Source organism: Lepisosteus oculatus, chromosome 6 (assembly GCF_040954835.1).
Source record: "Lepisosteus oculatus isolate fLepOcu1 chromosome 6, fLepOcu1.hap2, whole genome shotgun sequence".
Taxonomy (NCBI): Eukaryota; Metazoa; Chordata; class Actinopteri; order Semionotiformes; family Lepisosteidae; genus Lepisosteus; species Lepisosteus oculatus.
Genome location: NC_090701.1, coordinates 23,124,694 through 23,152,600, shown reverse-complemented (window position 1 = coordinate 23,152,600; position 27,907 = coordinate 23,124,694). Strand labels below are relative to the sequence as shown.

The window sequence follows — 27,907 nt, the reverse complement described above, 5'->3', positions numbered from 1 at the left end:
CAACTGCAGACCTGGCATCTGTGTGGAGTTTGCATGTTCTCCCCATGTCACCCAAATGTTTGCAGGATGCTCTGGTTTCCTCCAGCTGACCAAACAGATAATAGTAGGTACTGTAAACTGGCTTCTGGAAAAATTCACCCTGGTGTTAGTGTGTGTGCGTTTGTGTTTGTGAGTGCCCTGTGATGGACTGGCATTCCACCCGGAGTGTAGCCCGCCTTGCGCCCATTGCTTGCCAGGATAGGGTCTGGCTCCCCCACAACCCTGTATTGGATAAAATAGGTAGGAATTGTATGGATGGATTTAAAATACATTTTGGATAATTTCAATTATGAATTTAGTCATTCCTCCTACTTTAATGCTTTAATAAATGTACACCACTTGTTTTAGACTGTTGTTTGAAAGACATTTTTACAGAATCCTACAATACAACCATGAATTACTTTAACTTAATCTGATTTTTTTTAATTTTGGTAAGTAAGAAGAAATGTATATTTATATCACTTCTTTATACAAGTGATTATTATGATAGGTGAATAATTGTTATAAGCCTGCCCTATATGTGATTATATGCATGATAAGGCAACAAATTCTGTATATACCATTTAGATCCAACTGACATATGAAAAAGGTGGAGAAGTGTAGATTTAAATGATGCGACTCCCAGGCAAAAGTACAGAAATACACAACAGAACAAATACTGAACAGCAGGATGGTGATAGTATTGTCACTGTTCATTTATTATCTACCTTTTAAAAGTAGATTTGAAACTACATTAAATAGTAAAAGTACTATACATTTTACTAATGAAATCTAAATGGAATTACTGTTCAAATGAAACTACACTTGTTCAGGCAGGTCACCCATGGCAACAGCAAAACACTGTTACATACAAATCAGTCCTCTTTTACAGACTCCCTTAGGACTTTGGTATTAAAAATAAAACTGAAATACCATTCTTCTGAGACAGAAACAGGACATGAAGATTTTTGTATGCTGGTACTGTATATAGACATCAAGGGCCATAATGATTTAACAATAATGAAAGACCAAGATATGTAATATGCAATTAAAACATGCTTTTACAAAGACGTAGATCCTATGGTATTTTGAAGTCATAAATAAATGAATGAATGATCTGTAATCATAGCTCTCCATTTTCTCTCAATCTGACAAGATGAACATCTTTGTATAATATTGAATGGAAAATTACCTGGCTTCATAGGTATCTATTCCAGAGGGAGACTAAGAGATTAGTTAATTGTATAGACAATTTATTTTATAAATTGTAACATCTAGTCAATAACTAGGGAACATCTTAGAAAAAAGGACAATTAAGGTAATCATGAACTCAAAAAGATGCTGTTAGCTGACAGCTTTCTTTGATTAAGCAACTCCTGAGTTTACAGAAACTTTGCATAGTTGAAAAATGACAATAAAAATGAAGAAGGTTGTTTATTGTAAGTAAAAATAAACAAAAAAATGTTTAAAACTAAATGATAATAAAAATGTTTATTCTAAGTAATAACAAGTAACTTTCCAAACTTCACTTAAAATGTAAACTGAAATATTGTCCTGTATATAAAACATTTTTAGCAATCTGATGGGTTACTTTGGACATACAGTAGTCTACTTTTTACACACATTGTGCTGCAGAATCAACAATGAGACAGGAACCAGAGGACACAATTGTAAAGTACATTTAAAATAAAATAATTTCATTCAAATCATGATTTTCCATTTCCCTGGAAATCATTTTTTCCCAAAAACACAGGGCATGTCTTCATACAAATAGTTGTAGAAGTGTGGGACTGCTACTCAGTAAATACCAAAAGAAACAGCAGAACCTTGGATCAATTAGCTATTAAATGGAGAAAACGGACCACTTCTCTCTTGTTATCTTGTTCTTAAATGCGGGTATCTCTTTGATTCAATCACACATAAGGTATATATGTAATTTGAAATGGTAAATTCAGAAACAGCACAGAGTTATTCATAATTTGTGGCATAATAATACTGTCCAGTATCCTTTGAAAACATTTGTGCTTGCCAGCAACAATGCAAAAGTAAAGATGAGATCTCACAATAAATTAAAAGGACAACATACAGTACAAAGAGAAATCATTTTCAACCGCTTTTCGATTCCATATTTAACCATCCATCCATTTAATAACCACTATATCCAGTACAAGGTCACAGTGTGGCCAGAGCCTACCCCAGCAAGCAATGGGTACATGGCAGGAAACTCCCCGGACTGGATGCCAGTCCCTCGCAGAGCACATACAGATACAAACACTCACAACAGGGCCATTGTCCTCAGAAGTCAATGTACTGTAGGACCTACTGTACAACTACTATACAGTAAGTCTTTTGACTGTGGGAGCAAATCGCAGCACCTGAAGGAAACCCACATAAATGAAGGGAGAACATATAAATTCCACATAGATAGCACCCCCAGAAATTGATCCCAGGGTGCCAGCACTGCGAAGCAGCAAAGTTAAGCACTATGCCACTGTGCCACCCTCCCATGTGACCTTCTTCAATCCAATAATAAGGTGGCGCATATTGAGGAGTGGTTTGCATTTTCTTCTGCTCTCCCACCCATCCTGCATGTGGTAGTAATGTTTGGTGGCTAATCCGTCACACATACAGTTGACCACAAGAGTTCAGATTCAACTACCAAGTGCCGTAGACATTACAATACCAGTATAGTCCCAGGTTCTACAAAAGTCACCTTGGCTAGCTACACACCTCTGTTGACATGCCAATAATTGTCATGAATCTGCTCATTTCTTATTATTACTATTTTGTTTTCATTGAAAACGTGGTCATTTCCAAGGCCAATATTAACCCACCCAAATGTGTCTATAAACACATTTATTCATCTTTAAGTGCACTCATTTATACAGTGCACATATGTACAGTATGTAATACACCAAACTTTGTTTTCATGCCTGGCTCTACCCATTTTTTTTCTTTAGTCATCTACAGATGATTCCCAGGATGATTTCCTGCCCTCTTCTCTGCTACTGGTTTTTCTAATTCAGCTTTCATCATCGAACCACTTTGTTTCTATGCATTTCCCTGGGAAAATCATTATTTTCCAATGCCTTAAACAGTATCTAAGCAGACAAATAAATTAACAACTGAAAGATAAAACATGCCATTCAAGAGGATATTCAATGTGAGCACAGTTTTTTTTTATCCCTTGCTTCCTGTTACCTTTTAAAAAACAGTCCAATGAATGCTTCCGAATACAATTTGTATAGCTGAGTCCGGCTTCATTTACACTTTTTGTTACAGTACTTTTTAAAATATTTATGTTACTGTTCCTTTAATAATCCACATAAAAACATCGCTGTTCTATTCTACTAATAATCTGATTTGAGACAAGTCTTGCCACGACTGTTTTTAATCAAATATCTTCAATTTTAATTTCCCCAGGTTCTCGTCATTAAGAAAACATCCTCAAAATACCAAGTGTTGTATACAGTATGCCCGTCGATAAACCTGAATTTTAAAGCTACAAGTTACAGTAAAAGCTGGAAATCAGTTGCTTTAGTAATCATGACGATTTCTCTCCGAGTGGAGAACTTTGCCATTCAAAAAAAATGAACGCTTTACAAAAAAGAACCAGGTCTGTCGTAAGCGTTTTGCATGTGTTACCCTTTTCCTCATTATAGTGAGGCAACAGGATAACTAACAAACTTGCATCCACTAGCCCATTTACTCCAAAATCGTAAAATACACTCCTGACGTGATATACCTTTAGATTTCTTTGGGTCATAAGTTCCAAATTAATGAATTAATTAAAATGAAAACGTTAAAATGAGAACAACGTACCTGTAAATTCGTGTTTTCCAGGGTGTCCATTTGGATGTCTTGAGAAGTTGAAAGGGCTTTGGACCATTTGATTGTATATTTCAACGCCAGGTTATCGTGGTTAAATAAATGCAGTCACGCACAGAAACCTCAAATGGAAATTGTCTTTCTGCAAGTATTATACCAAAGAACTTCCTCCATTTTTCACAGCTGGTAAATGCTTTAAATAATAAAGGTGGATTTCTCACTCTCTCTCGCAGTCCTCACTTTGATAGCTTGCTGACTGGAAGTTGCAGCTCTGACTGAGAACAGAGCCGAGAAGAGACTGTAAAAGGAGGGGCGGTATATACAGTAGTGTACCCAAAACCAAACAAGTGAACTTAGCCGAGGGGTGGGGACTGCATTTTTTGCACCGTTTTTCACTTTTTTAATATTAACACCACATTTGAAGAACTCCAGTTATCAACCCCATAAACGCGTTTCGCAATTTCCTCACAAAAATTGATGGGATCTCCAGTTTGCTTCAACTGGAGATCAACTGGAGGAGTACAGTAACTATAGCGGGTGGTGAGACTCTGATATTGCCTGTGTTTTTTCACGATATTATTGATTGGAAAATAAATTATTCTGTTACAGTTCTTCTCTGACCCTGTGTTTAAAGGCATGAGAAGGACTAAATAAAATATTTCGATTTCAACTCAAGAGAAATGTGTGAAAGTATAAATATGTAAAGTATTTCCATTAGGTTCTTGTTATTCTGAATTGTAACTCATATATATGGCGGAAATGAAAGGCATAATGCATAAATTATGATGATACAAACATACACTATTTAGATACAGTAGTTGTCGGCCTATGAGTCGCTTATATTCATAATTGAGACTGAGCTATTCATCATCTCCTTGCGGCTGCTGAGACAGGTGGACAGGTTTATATTATTTAAGTGCGCTGTTCGTATGGTTTCTATCTGGTTCTTGTGCAGTTTGGTATATTTATTCCCCCTTCCTTATAGGTGATTCCGCCATGAGTCTGTCAGCTCTCCTAGCTCATGGCTCTGTAGTTTAAGTAAAGCTAGCAGCGAACAAGTGGGCGCTTTAAATGTGTGTGAATGAGTGTGGGGAGAGCTGCCTGTTCTCGACAGATTCTCTTTAATACTGTAAATGAGGTATCCCACCCCCTTGTGGCCATAGGGATTACTGCTGCTTCTTAAGCAAAGGTTTCATTTACTGCCGATGAACAGCTCTTTTTAAGCTATCTGCTATTACGGTAAGTATATACCTCTATTGCACGAATATTTAGCTTTAGAATTTCACAATACAAAAGCTCCGGGAGATTCTAAAGCAGATCTAAAATTTGAGGGCAGTTCACGAAATACCACTTTCAATTTGGAATCCCAATTTAAACAAGTTCAAATTGAAATACGTAATTATTGTCGATTCGTACAGCTAATGATAATCATACACGGCTGAACTGCAAACACTATAAGATCAGTTGTACTCTGTCGATTTTATACTCTTATGAATTAGGTTAGATGTTTTTCCTGGGAGTCCCCAGTTTGGGTGTAAATTCCCAGGGGTACCAAGGTTCCCGTCAGGGATCAGTAAGTGGCAGATTCAGACCCCGTGCGGGGTTGGAGTGCAGGTCGAGTGAGTGCGTGAGTGCCCCGTAACCGTCGTCCAAATCGTTGGGCAGTTTCGTGGTCAGAAGGAGGGCACAGATCCGTCAACCACAGAGCAGAGTCCGATAACCAAATCCAATCCGTGAGGCAGGTCCGTAGTCGATGGGAAGGCAAAATCCATAATCCAAAGTGGCAAAACAACCAGGCAGAGAAAAAGATTTGGCTCAGGCGAGTATGGAGAAGTGCGGTAGAAAGGCTTAAGTAGAGAAAGAAAAAGTGGGGGAAAGTGGTTGGGTAATAGATTAATTGCGGTGAACAGAGCGCGTTGGAATGTGTCGGCGAGTGCGTGGTTGCGTGGAGACTTTGACAGTTCCTGGTTGAGCACCACTGACTTACAGTGAGTAACATAAGCAGAAATGTATTTTGTGGCTAAGTTGTTGATCTACAGTATTAATCTTTGATCTAAAAGTCACTTATTCCCGGTAAGTGCTGCAGCAACCTGGAACCAATCCCAGAAGCAAAGAGTGTAAACTAGAACTACACCCTAAATGGGATACTAGCCCATGACAATGCACACGATAACAACTGAGACATCAAATACCATTGCCAGCATGTTTTGTGTGGGGGGACCCAGAGCACGCGAGAAGAAACCCACACAGATACAGGTCAATCTGCAAACTCCTCACAGAATGTCCCCAAATTCTGAATTTAATCTAGAATTCAAGTGCAGCAGGACAACCTGACAAACCACTGTGCCAACCCCTATAAATAAAATAAATAAATTCCTGGCTAAATTATACAGACAGTAAATCTCCAAAGTGGCGCCACTCCATGTTTTATTTAAGTCATTATGCCAAGATTATCCTGAACTTCAAGTCTTATACCCTTCTAGTAGTATTTCTATAAGGACTAACATGATCACCAGCGTCTAAAAATAGTCTTTTTTTACCAACAACTTGTCAGATTTACAGTAAGAAACTCAGACCTTTTTGGTCTAAGTATTTAGTCTAGGCCAGTAGAAAAGAGATGAATTAGTGACTGTGATCTTCTTTAACTCTTCTGCAAATGTCTGTCATAATTGATTAATTATTATCATAATGGCCTCTGATTTAAAAGCAATGGAGTGTACACCATTTAGTAAATGATGAGTATGCTTCTATTCCACTTATGGGCCAACACAGGCTTTCACTTGTGAGTGCCTGACCAAGTGGTGGAAGGTTGAAATGGAAATTCAAAGTGTTTGCTTAAAATCAATCAATCGTGTATGGTCTTCACTACTGTTTCCTACATCTTACTATGAAAGTTAATTTATTCAATAACCCTATCCTGCTTGAAATCTGCTCTTCTCTCTTTTTTAACTTATCTGTTTTTATTACAGTTCCAACTCAGAAGCATTTATTAGTTGTATCCCCAAAATCAATTTTATTAAACCCCAGTGCCAAATCCTTTTGAAATAGCAATAGGGACCAAATATTTCCTATTTAATTATTAGACACATCAAGCCCTCATTATTTATAGATTTTTTAAGATAATTTAAGAATTTTACAGATAATACAGAGAACCCATCTTTTATCAAAAGACACTCCAAAAATGACTACTGTATGTGTAACAGGTCATGGTGGCACTGAGACTATTATATGAGCAAAATACTCTACAGGACTTGGGTAGGTTATATGTTTTGAGCATAGTGCAGATATACCATCGCGATCTGAAGATTTGGGGAGTCAGAATCAGGAAAGGAAAGATGGGCTGGATGCCTAATGATGAAATGAGGCAGAAGGGGAAGGGAGAAGGAGGAACAGAGTTGATGGTAGAAGGCTCCAGGGGCACAGATGTCCCAGAAGCTTAGGAGGATCCAGAACAGAAGAGCAGAATTCATAGCGACTGTTGGGAGTGAGTTGTTTTCCGCTGCGCATGGAGAGGTAGAGGTTTATTTGAGGTGGACTGAGAAGGGGACTGCCTGCATTGGTTTGGAGGAGCGGAACGGTGGTGAGATCTCTGGGTCCATCTGTGCTAGGAAAGCATGAAGAAATGATGGGGCAGGAGCCAAGAAACGGCTCTGAGAGCCCAAGGAATGGAGGGGGTGAGTTTAGAGATTGCAAGGAACGATGCAGGATGAAAGCAAGAGATGGAGAACTGGAATATAAGAACTGTCTCTGGCAGACACAATCACCTAGTGAGAGAAAAAATACTCAGAATGGTGGTCATCAGGCGAAATGTGTATATGTAGAAGACAGGAAGTGGGTGAAGTTAAAATTTGACACTATCCCCTGTTTAAAACCTCCTATTTAAGTAGTGTTGCTTCTGAAAACTGAATGGTTCCTCATTCCTGCTTCTCACTATGACTGCAAGGGAATCTGTGGGAAACTGTGGAAACAATATGGCATAGCAAGGTAAATTCATGGTTTAAAAGAATAGAACACCTTAGAAAACTGTGACAAAACACCATGGCTAACTGTCATAGGAATATACATTTACAGGGATATGAAAAGAGAATAAAAAATGCAGTTAGTTTATTACTTGTAAAATGTATGACCTGTCCTTGAATTAAATTTTATGTTTAAATATGCTGAAGAACAGATAAACAAGTTAATTACAGAGGAGACTTACAGACAAAAAATATTGCAACTAGGCGAGCTATAAAGTCTTGGCAGTAGTTTAATGCAATCAACAAAGTCAATTGTACAAGTGAAACTACACAGAGTGTTCCTTTCTGGACACATACAAATGCACTTTAAACACATTAAGAAGTTCAACTGAAGTTTCCTCACAAATGAAAATGGGAAAAGTTATTTGTTCAGCATCATTATTTCTAATGCTACAAAATTATTTGCTTTCGTTAATTTCCAAGTAGAAGCTAGACCATAGCAGTTTGTTTGTTTTCTTTGCTGAACAGAAAACAATTTTTCATTTTACAAAGTTTTATAGTGAATTATTTATAGCTACAGATCAAAAGAAACAATCCATGTAGTGTTTGGGAGTTTTTAATTTATTTTTTCATTCCACTGTCTGTAATGTGTGAAGTCATATATTTAGGTCATTATAAGAGTTTAATTCAAATTTTTTTTAGTGTCTGTACAAAATTGGCCCTGGTGTGAGTGTGTCTATGGGTGCCCTGTGATGGACTAACTTCCTGTATAGAGAGTATCCTTCTGGGTTAGGCTCTGACTTCCCAGTGACCCTATACTTCATAAAGAGGTTTAGCAAAATAAATGGATGGAATTAGCAAATAACTATTTACCAGATCAAGCTACGACACTGTGGGGGAGGAATTCTGTATCTCCACAGATCAAAGGATATGGACAATGGCACCAACCTTGGCCAATAATTCTCACCCTGTGGGGGCCAGGCTATGCTAAAAACAGTGAAGAAACAAACATCAGACTCTTCTGAGGAATGGGAACAGTGAACAGACATGACAAGAATGTCACCTCAATGAGCCTTGCAAATCCACCAAAAGGTACCAATAGCCTGAACCAATAAATTGATATGGACAGGTTGCTCTAATGGAAAACCACCATCCATGTGGGGATCATGATGATCTCCAGCCTGAAAGGCCCAATCAGCTTTATGACATTTCTTTACCTAGGTGAGGTCCACCCGTAGCACAATACTGCTGTACATATTCACAGTTAACTCACTTTGTCTTAATGTGGCATCACTATGCCAGCAGCCATATCACTCTGCAACTCACAACTGGCAACCCACTGAAGCTAAGCAGGTGTAAGCCTGGTCGGTACCTGGATGGGAGACCTCCTGGGAAAAACCTAAATTTGCTGCTGGAAGAGGTTTAGTGGGGGTGCTCACCCTGCAGTCCATGTGGGTCTTAATGCCCTACTATAGCGACGGGGACACTATAATGTAAACAGACGCCGTCCTTCGGATGAGATGTCAAACCAAGGTCCTGACTGTGGCGTTTCTCGAAAAGAGTAGGGGTGTAACCCTGGCCAAATTACCAATCATGGCCTCCTAATAATCCTCATCTATGAATTGGCTTCATTACACTGCTCTCCTCCCCACTAATAGCTGATGTGTGGTGAGCATTCTGGCGCACTATGGCTACCAGGTGGGGCAGCACATTGGTGGAGGGGAGTCCCCATTACCTGTAAAGTGCTTTGCGTGGAGTGTCCAGAAAAGTGCTATATACTGTAGTTGTAAGCAATTATTATTAATTCATGTTTTGCTTGAATGTTCTTTATATTCAAAATGAAGATCTATTTCTATTTCTAAAAGTGTGTTTGTGAGGTTAGTTCCAATATAGAACTCTATTTAAATTTAAAATAAAAAAATCTTACAACTGATTATTGATTATTAATAACACATTTAATCACAAACTCACCACCATCTTATGGAATTTTGAAGAAATTACGAATAATAAATGTTATTAATATAGTGCCTTTCATCAAGACAGTTACTTCTTACTTTAATGAGTCTGATTAGTCTACAGGTTTGACAAAGATTGATAGACTGAATACCTGTGATCAACTATGACAAATCTAAAACCTTGATTTTAAAATAAATTGTGGTATGGTTTTCAAAGAATCCATCCTGTTATCCTGTTATTTTGATAAAACATTCTGCACTCAGCTGCTATAATGTGTCCTGTAGCTCGAATTTGAAGGAACAGAAATGATTGATAAGTGGCTGTATCTCTCTGCCACATTACATAAACTATAAATATAGATGATGCATTTGTGGTATAACCAACATATTTCTTTGTCATTAAAACAAATACCCACTTCTATTTGATCTGAAGTGTCAGTGACAACAATTGTAAGACAATTGTATGACAATTGCCAGACTTGTACAAGCAAAACATTAACAGTGCAGCTTTTTTCTCCACAAAAAAGTGTAATTGCTCCTGTTCCAAGAGATGTTAATAAGTGAGATTCAAAATTGACTTAGATGTGGACAGTCTGTAACAGTTACAGTAGGTGGATGTTCATGGTGCATGGAATAATATCAAGTAGGCATTGATCTCTGTTGAATTGTGGGTTTCTATGGGAATTAGGTCATACAGTCAAAATCCACCTTGCAAAATAACTCTTCTTTTAACTACTATGCTGCAGCAGGCCAGCATAAGAAAGGGCTGCGGTTACAGATACTCTGCCAACAGGTGCCACTCCACTCCACTCAAAGCGCTTTATGGGTTTTGGGGGCTCCCCTCCACCACCACCAATGTGTAGCCCCACCTGGATGATGCAACATCAACCATAGTGTGTCAGTACACTCACTACACATCAGCTATCAGTGGAGAGGAGAACAGAGTGATGAGTGATAAAGCCAGTTCATAGATGGGGATTATTAGGAGGCCATGATTTGTAAAGGCCAGTGGGAAATGTGGTCATGACTCTTTGGTAATACCCCTCCTCTTTTCAAGAAACAACCACATGACCACAGAGAGTCCGGACCCTTAGTTTTTACCAGGAGGTCTCCCATTTATGTACTGACCAGGCTCATACCTGCTTAGTTTCAGTGGGTTTGCCGGTTGTGAGTTGCAGGGTGATACGGCTGCTGACCAATTGCAAATTATGTTATTTTTAGGATTATTGGTGAAAAGTGTGTCTGTACATTCTAACGTATGTAATTAGACTTTGCAACATATGTAATGAACTGCACTGTGGTTTCGTTTCTGAGGGCTGTTTTTGTTGTTATGTTCTGAAAAAGCCTGCAATAAACCTTCCTGGTTTTCAAGGCTCTGAAGCAATAATGAGTTTTTTGAACGGTGAGACCACTGGATCAAACCTGGCTGTGGGTACAGTGTGTTACATACGCCTTCCTGTTTCAGAGTAAACTTTACTGTACAACTTTTTCATGAATTCAGCCTACAAAAAAGTAATGTGAAAGCGCTGCTTAAATGCATCCCAAAATATGCTAGCACCAGATTGCATTTGTTAATGAAGTACAATTCTGTTGCCAGCCTCCATCTTCCCAAAGAGCAACCTGAACACCCTTTAGAACAAACTCTATGTGCATGTATAGTATACCAGTTCATACTATAGAGAAGAAATGTGTTGTATGAGATCCATTCTATTAATAAGTACTATAAGTGATGAAGCCTTCTGCAGGTCTGAGAAAGATGGGAAAGTAGGAAAATCTTAAATCTGTAAATGATTGGAAAGTTTGTAAAAAGAAGTTAGTCCATCATCAAGAGAATGGGGAACGTGTTATTCACGTTTGAGAATAATCTTGGCTTCTGATCTTTTTCTGTGTAAGACTCCTGGAATGTTAGTAATAGGATATATGGTAGACATACAGGTCAGTGAAATCATGTCTGATAGAATTAAATAGGGACAGTTCGCTGAGGTGTTTTCTTAAACGTTTGGCCAATCTTTTGTTATGTCTTGCTGATGTAAATGGAGTACATGAAATCCTAAATTCCAAAATATGTTGATTAGTCAGATAGAAAGTTTTAACAGACCTCAGTCAAAAGGGAACCCCATCCTTTCCTTTGGACCCCAGGTGGCTGTCCCTCAATTACATGCTGGAAGAAACACTTTTCAAGAAAACTGTTCACATCTTCTAAACAAGGTATTGAGGTGGAACATGTACAGTAGGAATTAAAGCACAACAGACAAAGCTCTAACTGATGCACAACTATTTTAAGTGCTCAAGCACATTTCATTATGTAAACCATTCATCATCCTACTGTTTGTGTTTCGGTTGTAATAGGAAGTTCAGGGGTGCATTCTCCACAGTAAAGCAAGCAATGGAAGAATAACTTTAATAAGTCTACCTATTCCTATTGCCAAGGGAGTATGAAACAATACAGACTTCTTAATTGTTTTTTTTTAAACCAACTTCTGCAATCAGTTTTGCCTTCCGTTCTATCACTAATTTTCCATGAATCCCAATCTTCCACTTAATGTACAGTACTTATAGTATTTGTTAGATATTTTTATCCTAATTCTCTACATACTTTAACTACAATTATTAATATTAATATGGAATAATACAGGACTTTGTCCAATTATTATTGGCGTCCTGGCCAAATTTACCATTGGCCCTTACCAATCATGGCCTCCTAATAATCCCCATCTATGAATTGGCTTCATTACTCTGCTCTCCTCCCCACTAATAGCTGATGTGTGGTGAGCGTTCTGGCGCACTATGGCTGCCGTCGCATCATCCAGGTGGATGCTGCACATTGGTGGTGGTGGAAGGGAGTCCCCATTACCTGTAAAGCGCTTTGAGTAGAGTGTCCAGAAAAGCGCTATATAAGTGTAAGCAATTATTATTATTATTATTATTATTATTATTATTATTATTATTATTATTATTATTATTATTATTATCATTATTATTATTATCTTGCAAATAACAAATTTACTCTATAGATATGAGTAGTTAATTATAATAGTTCAGGTGGGTAGCTGCGTCAGCATGCGTAGGCTGCAAAGGAACAAGTAATAGGTTTATTCCATGCTGAAAAAAAGAAGAAAGAGAACACAACGTTTCGGCCGTGGAGACTTCTTCAGGTGTCACGACACCTGAAGAAGGCTCCACGGCCGAAACGTTGTGTTCTCTTTCTTCTTTTTTTCAGCATGGAATAAACCTATTACTAGTTAATTATAATGTTCACTTGCTGAAGAACAATGTACAATATAATATACTGTGAAGAGTAATGTATATTATTACTGTCGTAATAAATTAATGAATGATAATTTACTTGTACTTGCTAATCCTAAATCATATTAATGAGTCCAGATACATAATAGTACAATACACATACATACAGTATATTGAGAAATTTACAAAGTGAAAGCAAAAGCTCACAAAATGTGATTTAGTTTCATAGTATAGTACAATGTAAAGATTCTGTGCAATCATCATGAGTACAGGAATTGTATCTATACTGTATGTCCAATAAAACTAAAGTATTATTTATAAGAAAGTGTTCCACAAAGACCTGCAGACTACAGTAAGTTATATTTTCTGGTGCTGTAGCTGCAGTCCATATTTCTTACTCAGATAATATTTATTCTCTTCAATATTTTTTTCTGAGAAGGGCTCAATTTGCCAAAACTGAATAGTATAGTTCCACCTAGTGGTTCATTTAATTTAGTCACCTCTGGAAAATAAACATAAAACAAAATACTTGTATTGGCTTTTGCACTGTGGCCATTATACTGTATCTTTGTCTATTGCTGCTGCTATTATTACTAGCACAATGAAAGCAAAAAAAAAACATTATTGTTATTATATAATATTTGTTTTTATCATTATTATTATTATTATTATAAATTATTATTAACACTATTATTGCTTTCAATATTATGCATGAATTCATTTGCAAGAGTAATTTGATACTTTGGGCAGTGCTCATGGCATGATTTAACATAAGTACTATACACTATAATCTCCAAAGTTTAATGTCATAACAGGAATACTTTCAGTGTTTTCAATAAAGTTATGATATCATACTTTATCTTTATCTATTGCTGCTGCTATTATTACTAGCACAATGCTTTTGCCACTGCTACTACAGTATGTAAGCGTCCTCAACAGCTAATTGCAATGCCTTAGACTCAAAGCACATCTGTACTGTGCACTTTTTGAATGGTCTACCATGTTAGTTTTTCACTACTACATATTTATTGTTCTCCACAACATATTTATTGTTCTGTTGTCATTATTTATTGTGTTTGTAATGTACTGTTTACATTGTATGGTGTTGTCTGATGTATTGTGTCTTCTGCTGTATTGTCCCGAGTTATCAGCACGAAAAAGAATTCCAATGTACATGTACCTATGGCAATAAACTCTACTACTCCACATTCAAAATGCTATGTAATGGTAAAAGAATAAAGCTGTGACTGTATGTAAATTTAGATCATTAGCAATGTCTGTATGTTAATTGCTAAGTATTACAATTAACTTTTTTTGCTTTCATTTTTTGCTGTAACTGTATTTCAGCAATTATCTTTTTCCCCTTACCCTGTCTTTGTTGTGGAGAGACAAGGTAGGTAGTACAAAATGGGACATACTATTTGGGACTGTCAGATCTGAAGAGGTGGTGTTGTAGGACTACTGTATGAGTTTTGTTCTTTTTTGGTGTGGTGCAAGGCGACACGCCCGTATATAGGACAAATAAGATTACTTTGGATTTTATGTACTGTTGTTTAGGCTATTGGAGATGATAGTGTTTATGTTCCTTGGTAAGTTTGTCCCGTATGGATACTTTTTTCTCATTTATGTTTTATTTGAATAGATAATGCTGTAATGTAGCTGTTAGAGGAATTAAAGAACAGTTATACAGTACATGGTAGCACAGTGGTTAGCTTTGCTGCCTCACATCACTGGGGCCTCGGGTTTGATTACTAGGGTGCTGTCAGGAATTCTGAAAGGGGTGAGTACTTGGACCCCTGTGCGAAGCCATGAGGAAGGGAGTTCGAGCAAAAGTAAATCCAAGATTCCAAAACCAAGTCGTTGGGCAAGAGCGAAGTCAAAAGTAGGAGAACCATTGTGAGTAATCAAGGAGTCAGGTCAAGAATATTAGAGCGCACAAGAGAAAGCTGTGGAAGACTTCTCAATAGTGACCGTAGGTATTGTAAGCCAGTGAAGAGTGTTTAAATATTAGACATGGTTGGATAATTAGTTCCTGGATGAGTGTGTGTGGAATTTAGTACACATAGGAATGCCAGGGCTCTTATGGGAGAAGGAAAAAGTTGTGACAGGTGCTATCTGCATGGAGTTTGTGTGTTTTCCCATGTTCATTTGGGCTTCCTCTGGGTGTTCATAGTCCAAAGACATACTGGTAGGTTAATTGACTTCTTGGAAAATTGGCCTTGCTGTGTGTGTGCATGTGTGTACTGTATGTCATTCAGGGTGTATCCTGCCTACACTCATTGCTTGCTGGAGTCTCCAGCTCCCCCACTATCTTGAATGGGATAAAGTTGTTAGAAAATGGATGGATTTTAAGTAATTAATTAATCAATCCATTTTAAATATTATTTTTTTCACAGTGAAATATAAAATGTTAATATTTAATAAATAAAACAATTGACACAACCTTCAATTAATACAGTGATTGCCTAAAAACCTAAATAAGAAAAAAGTGCAATGTTCTTTATGACACTTAAAAGGCTTGCTCAAATGAAACAAAGTTGCGCAGTCCAGTCTATGGTGCATGACTATACATATTTGTACACCATTCCCCAGCCAATAACAAGATTCTTTCCTTTATATTTACATTAAGTTGATCAAGATTAACAAATATGTATTATTAAAATGAATTTCAGTGCAACTATTATGGAATCTTAAATAAACGTGTAATTATTTTATCAGAAATACATCTGTTGAGAATTACCTGGTATAAATGTTATACTGTACATTGGTTTATTTGTCATTGCTGTACATTTATTCTGGTAGAAAAAAAATTGTTGGGCTAAAGCAACAAATGCAAAAATGCAGAGGCAAAAAGTTCCAAAATCATATCTGATTTACCATAATAATATTTTAATTGCCAATGTAATTGCATTTTATAATAATATTCAATGTAATATATATATTATAATTAAATACTGTATATAATTTGTATATTGTATAATTTTATAATTGTAATTGTTTTTTTCATTTTTAACTACTTTGTGGTGTAGAATATTTTTTCTATATTTTCCTTTTATAGAAACTAGGTAGATTAGTAAAACATATTATGTCATGGAGGAGCCCAGTGAGGTGGTTCTGTTGTCTGGTGATGAGGCCCCCTGGCACCTCCTACTGGAGGTGTACCGAATACGACCCACTGGGAAGAGCCCTCAGGGCTGAGCCGGGACAAGCTGGAGGAATTATAGCTCTCAACCGGCCTGGTGAGTCCCTCAGGAGGAGCTGGAGACGGTTGCTGGGGAAACGGAAGTCTGGTCCGGCCAGCTCAGCCTGTTACCACTGCGACCCTCAACAGGGGTAAGCAGGTAGAAAATGAGATGAGATTATGTTATTTATGTTCACTAGGGGTCGCTTTGATTCAAAGCAAGCACAGATCTTTTGTTAATCCAATATATCCACAAATCCTCAGTAAACATACAGTACATCCTGTTTGACTATGTGACATAAACATGACCTTTCTTCTATTTATAAAAAGAGGTATGCACTGAAAGAGTGAATTTGCCCTTTCATTAGGAACAGCAAGGAAATTAATATGCACAATAAGGTTTGTGAAAGATGTTTAGTTTAAAAAAACACATCAACCTTGTATCTAACAATGCTTATGTTAGTTAATGCCCTGTCTTACCTATTAGCCATTAGGGTAATATTTTTTAAAAAGTAAACATAATTTACAAATACATTTTTCTAAAAACAATCATATGCAAAGTAAAATTAGAATTCATTAAATGAATGGATATTAATGCATTACTTCATTTGCAAGAGTAATTTCATACATTGGGCAGTGCTCATGGCATGATTAAACATAAGTACTATACACTATAATCTCCAAAGTTTAATGTCATAACAGGAATACTTTCAGTGTTTTCAATAAAGTTGTGACAGAAGTTAGTATCATAAAAAAGAACATTCAATGCATACAGTATGTGGAAAGATCATGGGCAAAATTTTAAAAAGTTTTCACTGGATATGGTGAAAGATGTTATAGGAAAATTGGAAGATTTGCTGAAAAATTAAAACAAAGTGAATTTGACTGCTTAGAAATATGTTTTCTTCTCTTTATATATATTATGACAATCAAAAGAGATATTTCACAGCTTGGCTAGTGATTATTTTTATTTCACTTTGTGTTAAGTTTAGATCAATGATTGTTTTTATTTCATTTTGTGAAAAGTGCAGATCACTTCTTTCTGATGGAAGAACTTTGTCCTTCTGACCTTTGATCTTGATTTTTTTTTGCTGAGAGAGTCTATATGATGATAGAAACTGACACACACATCGAAAGCAAAGATAAAAAAGATTTCCTTCCTTACAGGCCAACAATCATGTTGAAAACAATTCCCTTAAACCTTGGGACTTCCTGAAAATGCCATAGCTGTTGGAGGCCTGAAGTTCCAGGCAATCCACAGGCAAAGAAAATCTTGATAATAACTAGTGAACTTCCTGCCATTGTTACATACACTTGAAAAATGCAAAGCTAAGTATTTAAGAATGTCCTTTGGTTTTTTAGACAATTGTTTCTTCGCTGCAGCTACAAAACATTTGCCATGGCACACATGTAACAGAAAATAGAGATCATTCAGTCAAGCTCATTTTTTCAAGTACTGTAGGTGGCTCTGTCAGCATGCGTAGGCTGCAAAGGAACAAGTAAAGGTTTATTCCATGCTGAAAAGAGAAGAAAATAAACACAACGTTTAAGCTCCACAGAAGAAGTCTCCACAGCCATTGTGTTTCTTTTCTTCTCTTTTCAGCATGGAATAAGCTCATTTTGTTTCCTGTCCTTGAACTATTAAAGCACAATTAATTCGGCTGCTGAAACCTCTACAATGTCTAGGTTTAAAGAGAATGTTACTTTCTGTAACATGCTCAGTGCCACTGACTCTTATTATAAAAGTACACACACAAAATTAAGAATCCAATACAGAACCACAGGGGAGTCAGAGCCTATCTGGGCAAGCAACAGGCACAAGGCAGGAGACACACTTGATTGGATGCCAGTCCCTCACAGGGCACACACATACACAAACGTTCACACCAGAGCCGGTTTTTACAGACGCCAATGAAGACACCACCATATCTTCGGACTGTAGGAGGAGACTGGAGTACCCAGAGGAAATGCACACAAACACAGGGGGAAACACTGCACCGCATGCAGAGAGCACCACAGGAAACGTACCCAGAGCCATGACCCACTGCAAGGCAACAATTCTAACCACTGTGCTACTGTGTCTCCTTCTAAATTAATTAGTTAAAAATACAAAATAAAGTGCTAAAACAAGGGAACAACAGGATTTTATAAACCTACTGAAATTTATTGATACAAATTTTAAATCCATTATATCTATGGAAGTTTTTTAAATTATTCTCCTCTTGTTGCACAGGGTCATTTCCAGTAAGCATTAAGCGATAGTTTAGCCACAAAGGAGAAGACTGCTTCACACACAGATAGTATTTGTTATTTGTATTGCATGCGCACAAACCATTACAACCTGACTTGTGAGAAATAGGAAACAGTCAAGAGCCGTGAGATTTTATTCCTTTCACAATCCAAGGCCACTCTGAGGTTGTGGCTTTTACCTTCTATAACCATACCCACAGATTATTTAGCACTTCTCTAAATTACATAGACATGTCATATTTAAATAGACATTATGTTAATCATTTCTTCAGAACCTTAAAGCAGGGCAGATGAATAATTACATTACCACACCATAAAAGTGAAATTTAAAAACAAAATGCATCTTATTGTATATACAAGGTTAAATTGCCCTGCAGGCAAACTCTTTACCACTAGGACATTTTGTGTATTGAATCTGAGGTACAGTTTAAAATTTTAGCTACATAACAAAACCTTTGTAAAGATTCAACATTTGGCTTTATTAGGACTTTAAATGAGTAAACTTCTAAAAGAACCAAATACAATTGATATAAAGTATTATGGAGTACAGTGCTTCACAAAGCCTACAGTATAATGTTTCACTGTGGAATTTCACTGTGGAATGGATTTTATGACATTGAGTTGGGCTGTGTGAGGCCAATTATGCCTCAAATAAACAGTTGGAAAAGGGGAAAATGAAAGCTACCTGGTAAGGTAGCCAGCCAGCAGGTAATTTGGCATTCCAAGACTATTTTGAACCTAGTGTGTTGCAATCTGTTACTAAACTCACTTGAATCAAGTCATATAATTTAATTAAGGGCTCTTGGTAGTATAATTTGTGATGATAGGAAGCATATTACTTCCTGCAGTATACAGGGATTAGCCAGACTGGAAGAGTGTATGGAGTGTACACTCCAATAGAAAGTGCACCTACACTGTAACACTTACTGTATAAGGTAGGCTAGTGAGCTCTCTGTAGGTTTGTCTGCTTGCCCATAACCTCTCTGTATATTGACAGATCTTCTTTCCTCAAGATGAATATAAAACACTTAGACAGTACCTACTTTTACATCAAATATTTTTGTATACTTCTGTCTTTAATAAGAACAATGCATATCAGCAGTAATAAAAAATATCAGCACAAATAAAAAATATCAAGTTTTCTGCAGGGAATCGGATCACAGTATCTTCTATATTTTCCTTTTTTAGGTTTTTTAGTTTGTTCTCTACAAATACTAGTGTGTCCCAGGATATGTTCCATTGTAATTAAGCACATTATTTACACCAATTACGTGCTGTGACTTCAGTGTGGTATAAATACTTGTCATTCCTTGCGGGCTGAAAATGGTAAAAATTGCACCGACTGCTGATTTTTATGGTTTGAACCAGTAATTTATTGTTAACATTGAGATACGTCTGGAGGCTTACAGTACATGTCTTGTAGAAGGGCAGAACTGTCTCTGTAATCATGGAGGTGTCCAATCTCCGGTTTTACAGCAAGACTAAGAAATTGTCAAATATCCTAAATAGTAAGAGGGACAAAATGTAAAACATATAAAATCAGCATATTTAAAAATAAATGAAAGGTGGAATTCTGTACCACTACACTAGTATGAACTCATCTAAAGTATCATATGTTCAGTTTTGATGGAAATACCACAGAAAATCTGTTATAGACTTAGAAGAAGAAGGGCTGTGATATATGGACAAGCTGAGTGAGGTAAATCTCTTCACAGCAGTTTGAAAGGAGATATTATCCAAGTATAAAAAATCCTGAGTGGTAAAGATATGTTCAACCTTAAGGATTGTTACATATCCTCTAGTGAAACAAGAATACATGGTCACAACTGGAAATTTAAGGAGATTAAATTTGGAACTCAAAATAGTAACCATTTCTGTTAAGTATAATTTTATGCAAAAGTTTGGGCACCCCTGGCTAAATTACATGTTTTGTTGATTTTCTAAGTAAAAAGAAGTTAACACAACCTCTGCAGCGAACAAAGTTAAACTTGACATATTTCTGCAAATTGTAATGCACATTTACTATTTATTTGCTACATTTAATAGATTGTAAAAAATAATACAATAAATGTGCATGTGCAAATTTTGGGCACCCTTCCAGTTGATCCACTAGTGTTATTTTTTTGTAAGGTCTCAGAACTTAATTGACTCGTTAGGCGTTAATCTACAGTAAATCAGGTGATGACAATTCCAGAGCTTCATAAATTCTCTGACTCTTCGAACCTCTTAGGGTGTTGTGCTTACACTCAACAACCATGAGCTCCTCTAAGCAGCTGACTGAGGATCAGAAAATAAAGATAATTGTCTCTTACAAAGCAGGGGAAGGCTAAAAAAGGTATCTAAATGCTTCCTGCTTGCAATTTCCACTGTCCGAAATGTCATTAAGAAATGGAAGTTAAGGGGAACTGTTGAAGTCAAGACAAGATCTGGAAAACCAAGAAAAATCTCAGATAGAACTGCTCATAGACTGGTCAGGAATGCAAAGCAAAACCCACATATCACTGCAAAGGACCTGCAGGAAGGTTTAGCTGGCACCGCAGTAGTGGTGCACCGGTCCACTGTGGTGTGTAGCTTGCTTGCACAAACATGATCTGCATGGAAGAGCCATCAGAAGGAAACCTTACCTGCGATCTCATCACAAAAGTCAACATCTGAAGTATGCAACACAACACTTAGATAAGCCAGAGGCGTTTTGGAACAAAGTGCTGTGGTCTGATTAACCAAAAATGTAACTCTTTGGTTACAATCACCAAAGGTATGTTTGGATAAAAAAAGGAGAAGACAACCAAGCAAACAAGCAAGGCGATCTAAGAATATTTCTGGATTAGAAGCATTCTGCAAGAGTGGGAAAAAAATCCTAAAACAAGAATAGAAAGAATGTTAGCTGGCTACAAGAAACGTTTGGAGGCTGTGACTTCTGCCAAAGGGGGTGTTACTAAGTACTGACTGATGGGGTGGCCAAACGTTTGCACATGCCACATTTACTGTTTTATTTTCGTTAAATCTGTTAACTTCAGCAAATAAATAGTAACTGTGCATTAAAATTTGCGGAAATATGTCAAGTTATATTTTGTTCAATGCAGAGGTTATGTTTACTTCTTTTCACTTAGAAAATCAACAAAATATGTAATTAAGCCAGGGGTGCCCAAACTTTTGCATAAAACTATATGGAACAGGCCTCCCATCAGCTCGTTGAAGCACTTACTCTGGACACCTTTAAGAAATGGCTGAACAAAATGTTAGCACTAAAGTAGCTACTAAACTACAAAACAAGCATGATGGGGTGAATGGCCACTATTGTTTGCAAACCTTTCTTATGTTCATGAGCTAATAACATCTTTTCACAAAACTGAATCTTGTTAATGTTGTCTTCCCAGTTTCCAAGAGTTTAAGTGGGTTTTACTGAGCCTTTTGGTTTTGTGACTTCTCATAAATTTATTTGGCTTTGCTGCCATGATATTATACATCAAATTAGTCTTCTTAAATGAATAAAAATAAAAATAAAACATTTTTAGTAGACTTTTAAATGTTTTGGATTGTTTACCATAACAATAGTAGATTGTTAACAAAAAATGTACAGCATTGAGTATATAACTAAGTGAATTCTCACAAGGATATAAGGAACATACAGTACCATTCTACAAGTACCAGTACAATATGTACAGAAAAAATATATCAGCACAAGTAGTTTTCTTGTTTCTTGTATTATATCCTTTTCTGTCAGGTCTGAATTTAATGTTCTGTAGGTAATTTCAATGCTGTAGCGTTTGTACCTTTCAGAACTTCAGTTTGTGCTCGTAGAGAGCCAGCACAAGGAGGCAGCCCCAGCCAAGCAACAGCCCTAAGTTCTGCAACAGGAACATCAGCCAGAGCCGGTCAGTCTTCACATGGCTCATTTCTGGAAGCTGCAATTGAAACAAAAATTGGTGCATACCTGACTTTGTCTTTTTTGGATATAGTTCTGTGCAAGATACTGTACATGCAAAGATAGACAGCAGATTCCCAGTGTCACAAGTGAGCTAGAATTCACTTTCAGAAAGACTCAGAGACTATGAGATGTTTTTTTTTTAAATTAATGAATGGGAATTTTAATTTCTGAAAAAGAGACACCTCAAAATTAGGTAGTACTTTAACAACTGCGTAGTGGACAATCACTAAGTGTAATTACTTAATTGGAATATATAAGATTCTAGAGTGAGAGAACAGAAGCAAGGTAAATGTAAAGCTGCAGAAATTCCTAATTTATTTACAGCCAGGATGCTTGTCCAATTTAACTTTACAAAATTAAACTGAGCTATTAAGATGTTTCTCCCTTTTTAAGCTTCTAATATTATATGCTGTAATTGTTTTCATTGGGCTTTTCTGTAAAGTAATTTCAAATCAATCAGGCAGGTTGACCCAGCAGAAGCTAGGAGAAGAGGATAAATAACGGAGAATGGAGTGAACTCCCCATGATTAGGCATATAATGGGCCAATTCTGCAGTTACGTTGTTACCACAACTTAATGGTCTGATTATTCAAGCAGCTAAAGAGTTCATTCCAGGTTTAGTGCATACTAGTCGAAAATCAAAAACCAACATAAATTTTAGAAGTGTTGGATGATGATGCATCAGTTTTTCAGCTTACCATTTCCACTAAAGACAGGTATAAGAAGATCCCTGCTGTGACTGAAAATATCCACTGTTGCACCTCTGTGTCTGAGGATACGAAGAGTCCAATGTAAAGCCCAATAAAGGCAGTGAGGGCACTGATAAAATTTAATAACATGGCACTTTTCACTGAGAGGCCAGAATTCAGCAGAACTGCAAAGTCACCTGCATTAAGAAAAGCAGACACAGATGCAGGAAGGATGAGTTAATTCTTGATATAAAACAGCAATATTTTATCCATCCTCCCATCCATTTTCTAATACGCTTATCCAGGGTCACAGGGGAAGCAGAAGCCTATCCTGGCAAGCAACAGGCACAAGGCAGGTGACACTCTGGATTGGACTCTAGTCCATTGCAGGGCACACACAGACACAAACACACACACACACACACACACACCATGAGAGGAATCTGGAGCACACGGAGGAAACCAGGGCAAACACAGGGAGAACATACAAATAGAAGCCCAGGAATTGAAGTCAGGGCCCCAGTACTACAATACTAACTAATAATAGTAACCACTAGTAACTAGTAATACCAACTACTGTGCCACTGCTGCCCAGCAGTATTTGATGTTATTTAATAATAATGAAATTATCTGTTGCAGATGGCATTGGTGCACATTATTAAAGGCACTTAATATATAGTATTATTTTCCACACATTATGAAAAGGTGCATTTAAGGTTTCGAGTCTTACATGCTTAAGGACTTAAAGTTCCATTCCTCTACTTGATGGTGATTATTGTGTTCTTCCCTCACCGGTCAACTTCACCATTGAGTGCAATGCTTGTGATTTGGCCATAGTTAAACTCCTGATTAACAAGGAACACTGAAAACCTACCCATTTCATGAGGGATTTCGTGACATAGTATGGCAACGGTTGTTGCCATGCCAGTTTCTGTGGAGGATGAAAACGCTGCCCCAACAACAAGACCATCAGCAAAATTGTGAAGGCTGTCTCCGACTATGACCATGACAGCCAGCAAGGAAACACCCTGCCCTGAAAATACAGTACAAATGAGTTGTAAATTCGAGACAAGAAACAATAACTTGTGCTTTCTGACTAATTCTAAAATATTAATTTGCTCTTTGTGGAATTAGTTATTTACTGTAATTTCTATTACATTACAATTAAACTTAAATTTAGATCATTTTCTTTATAGAATATAATGCTTTCATGCATTAGTCAGTTCCTTACTGTTGTAATAAACCCACTTCATTTTGTAGAGAATTAAATGTAATATCTCACTCTTTTGACTTGTAGGGAGGTGCACTTCAGCATCTTCAGAATGTATTTCTGTACATTCAGAATCTTCAGGAATACCCTGTTTTGGAGTAGCACAACATTATTTAATTGTTTTAGAAATACAGTTTCAGCTTGCAGAATTATCCTGAAGATTCACAATATGGTTGTATAAAGTTGGCAAATTCAAATTTCATTATCTGAAAAGAGAAGTCAGAAGAACTGTACTGTATGTAACCTATACTGCATTCCATACCAACAGGCAATAAAGCTGTACGGTAAGTAATTAAACTATAAATACTCTGTTAGAAAGCTGCCAGGGCTGTGTGATAGCTAGAGGTCAGAGGTTTCTACAAGACATAGGTTATCATACTGCAACTATGCAGTCACAATCCACTAACTTTTGTACCTTTTTTTCTTATCTCTTCCTTACTTTGTCTGTATGGGGACATTGATGACTCAATATAAATGCCTATGAGTATCTTTTTTTAGATTGTGTTTAGTCAAAAAACAAATCTGTTGACATTCTATTTTTTCTAGCATGGAATACTATTAATCATTTTATCTTACAATATACCATGTTTCATTTTCTGATTACAAAACACATTGCTGTTATAAACAGTAATGCTAAATGCACTACAAACATTATGTGCAATGCTCAAAAACAAATAAAGAACTGTACCTTATATAAGAGGTGCACTCACCAGTTGCATTGTTGATATGGATTTTCCTCTTTGAGATTGGTTATTGCAGTTTGACTCCAAGGGAAGGTCATGGGAATGATTCAAGTGTTCATTTGCAAATGAAGGACTCTATTAGGGAAAAAAAAAACTAACCTTGGTCAATTAAAGATTTATAAGTCTGGTTAATGAGCAATTGTATTGAGTTCAATGTGTAATGGGATTGCTTTGATCGTTTAACTTAACAGACCCAATTTGCTCTGTAAGAAAACCCTCTGCAAATCGCCCATATAATTCAATATTAACTATAAAGCAGGCAGTGAGAAATGCTAGTTTCTTCAAAATCATTCATGCCGTGACTTGTGTGCCTATCTCAAGAACATAGCCACATATTGAAATTACATATGTATACAAAAACTACAGTTGCCCCAACCCCTTTTTATATCCCAGTGTTGCATAACCATTCATTATTCTTTGCAATCCATTTGACTCCAAGGGCTACACATACATGCATTCTACCCAAGTGCTAAGTCTGTGAATTCTGTTTTGTGCAATGAAGTATAAGTGATCGAGATCCACATAACTCCAAATGGTAAAAGGTAGTTTCATGTCAGTCTGAGGTTGTGCAGTGTGAAGTGTGAAGGTCTTATTTTAAAATGCCTTGCAAAATTATTCAGACCCTTCCTATGATGTCCTATGATGTCCATTTGTTGAAATAATAAAAGGATGTATGCATTTTTAAAAAGAACAATTTTAAATAAGGTATAAGCATTCAAACTTTTGGTATTAATTACAACCAAGAGTCTTTTTGGGGAAGTCTCTTCCAACATTGTACACTGTCTTGATGCATTTGTTGCCTATTCTTGGCAGATTGGCTCAGTTTCTCTCACGTGCCTTGGGGATCGCTTATGAACATCACTTTTCCAGTCTTCCCACAGATTCTTAATAGAATTCAAGGCAGGACTTTGACAGTGCCATTAGAGGATATTGCTCGAAATGCACCACCTGACTAGGAAACTACACAGGAAAAGGTGATTTTATTCTGAAATCAGGTGAAAATCTATGATTGCACACAGACAGAGGCCTATCAACTCATTCAGTTGCACCACTAATTTAGGTCTGGGGTAGCTGAAGCTGAAGGTAAATGGGTGAGGGTACCCTTCTTCAGGAGAACGTGAAATGAATCACAGTCCAGGCTACAGAGGTGAAGTGCTCATCAGGCCTTTACTTCAGCTAAAGTTAAGCCACACCAGCATGAGAGGAAGAAAATGTTTCTCTTTTTCTTTGTTATTTTTTCCTCGCAGAACTCTCTTTATAGCCAAATAACAGAAGTTATAATTCTCGCAGCCCCCCTCATCCAGCAACTGGGAGACTTTCCATCTTGCCTTTCAAAAAACTTGCCATCCATGCATCATGTCAGAATTACAAGGACATATTGTTAACAAAAGAAGTGTTTTAAACAGGAACCATTTCTTACAATCTACAGATGTAATGCTTCGAATCACTACTAGGTTACACAGAAAGTGCAGGTACTGTATAAGATTACAAGTGTTATGATTACGATGATTTAAATATAATCATGGTGTTACACTATATAAAAGATAAAAACAATCCTTCACAGCAAAGGGTTTGAATACTTATGCAATCATGATTTTTTCATTTTGCTTTCATGTTATCTTTTTACTGTGTATATAACAAAATTTAATTACTACGTCAAAGTGTCATGATTGCAAGTTTTAAAGCAACACAATATGAGCATTGGACAAGGATCTGAATACTTTGTAAGGCACTGTACATAATAAAGAAATCCCCACTCTCTCCATGTGCCCAAAGGCTGCAGGACTAAGCTGGTATTCCAGTAGGGAGATGTTTACTGATGCGATGACTGGGAACCTAACTTTTATCAAACCATAATTTATTTAATGCATCAAATATGTGCTATATATTCTTTTAAAGTGTAAAGCTAATAGCATTACACCAAGCCTGTTGGACTGTTCTTAAAAAAATGCCTGAAGTTCACAAAGTGATCACATCACATTGAAAAGCTAATTTTAAAAATTAAATATTGTCTTAATATGTGATACAACTACAGAATATAAAAACATTCCATTGTCCTGTTTTTAGAGATGTTCTCAGAAAGGTCTTACCTTAGTGTGTCCGGGCATAACCAGAAAAAAAATCTTCTCAATGAGAAAGAACCCGTAGATCCCTCCAATAATCCCCAGAATCTTCCAGAGATAGTCTTTGCCTTCTGTTAAATGGTGATCTTCACTGTGACTGTGAAGGCCCAGAATCTTACAGAAACAGAAGCTTTTAGTGCATGTGCTTTTCATTCTTTGTGATTCCGATGGTATGACCACTGAATGCTAATACTGAAGACATTTCGATTTGATTGAAATACACCAAAATTGTATCATTTCTGATTCTTAAAACACAGAATTCTTCCACTGTACACAAATTCAGCTTCAATATTAAAGGAGGAAATCCATTTTAAAAAAATGCAACAAAAGAACACACACATCCTACAATATACTGTCCTGTCCAGGGAGTATTCTCTCCATGCACTTAGTGTCTCAGTGGTTAGGTGATAGTTCAAGTAAAGTGGCTGATGATGATGGACAGATGATTGCTTATCCTTTAATAGGCTTTATTTCCCCCTTTCTTTCTTTTCTGTTGTCACCTAACACGGTCATCAAGGAGGTATCATAGCTCTTTTTTTATTTACTTCATCAGTTAAGATATGTTCTGAAAATGTTCTTTTTGGACTAATATTATCCTATGCATATTGTAACGCCCTCGCCTGGTGGTGAGGCGGAAGCGCCCCTAGGCACTCGTAGTACCGCTGGGCATGCTGGGAATGGTAGCCCGGCAGCAGAAGCAGCGGGTGCACAGCTTTG

The 27,907-nt window shown here is 36.9% G+C and overlaps 2 protein-coding genes and 1 long non-coding RNA gene across 5 annotated transcripts in view; 1 reads left to right on the top strand and 2 right to left on the bottom strand.

The window, feature by feature from the left end:
- The window catches only part of LOC102690009 (voltage-dependent L-type calcium channel subunit beta-2), a 157,354-nt gene extending 153,218 nt beyond the window's left edge, over window positions 1-4,136 (bottom strand). For both annotated transcript variants that reach the window (XM_015354500.2, XM_015354505.2), the window contains exon 1: window positions 3,841-4,136. In XM_015354500.2, coding sequence (XP_015209986.2) covers window positions 3,841-3,870 — 30 coding nt within the window. In that variant the 5' untranslated portion in view covers window positions 3,871-4,136. The remainder of the gene's footprint in view (window positions 1-3,840) is intronic.
- Window positions 4,137-5,216: 1,080 nt separating this feature from the next.
- Window positions 5,217-17,740, top strand: LOC138239408 (uncharacterized). The gene is made up of 3 exons (XR_011189880.1): window positions 5,217-5,665; window positions 16,065-16,245; window positions 17,355-17,740. It is a non-coding gene; the product is annotated as an uncharacterized lncRNA (long non-coding RNA).
- The window catches only part of LOC102698698 (zinc transporter ZIP12), a 31,872-nt gene continuing 20,156 nt past the window's right edge, over window positions 16,192-27,907 (bottom strand). Inside the window, exons 8-14 of one of the 2 annotated variants that reach the window (XM_015354498.2) lie at window positions 27,158-27,304; window positions 25,035-25,142; window positions 24,337-24,412; window positions 23,929-24,087; window positions 23,064-23,251; window positions 22,211-22,342; window positions 16,192-16,321 (exon numbers count right to left, since the gene is read on the bottom strand). In XM_015354498.2, the coding sequence (XP_015209984.2) occupies window positions 22,214-22,342; window positions 23,064-23,251; window positions 23,929-24,087; window positions 24,337-24,412; window positions 25,035-25,142; window positions 27,158-27,304 (807 nt within the window). In that variant the 3' untranslated portion in view covers window positions 16,192-16,321; window positions 22,211-22,213. Of the gene's footprint in view, window positions 16,322-18,409; window positions 19,939-22,210; window positions 22,343-23,063; window positions 23,252-23,928; window positions 24,088-24,336; window positions 24,413-25,034; window positions 25,143-27,157; window positions 27,305-27,907 lie in introns of those variants that run through there. The other variant, XM_015354497.2, reaches the window with a different exon arrangement.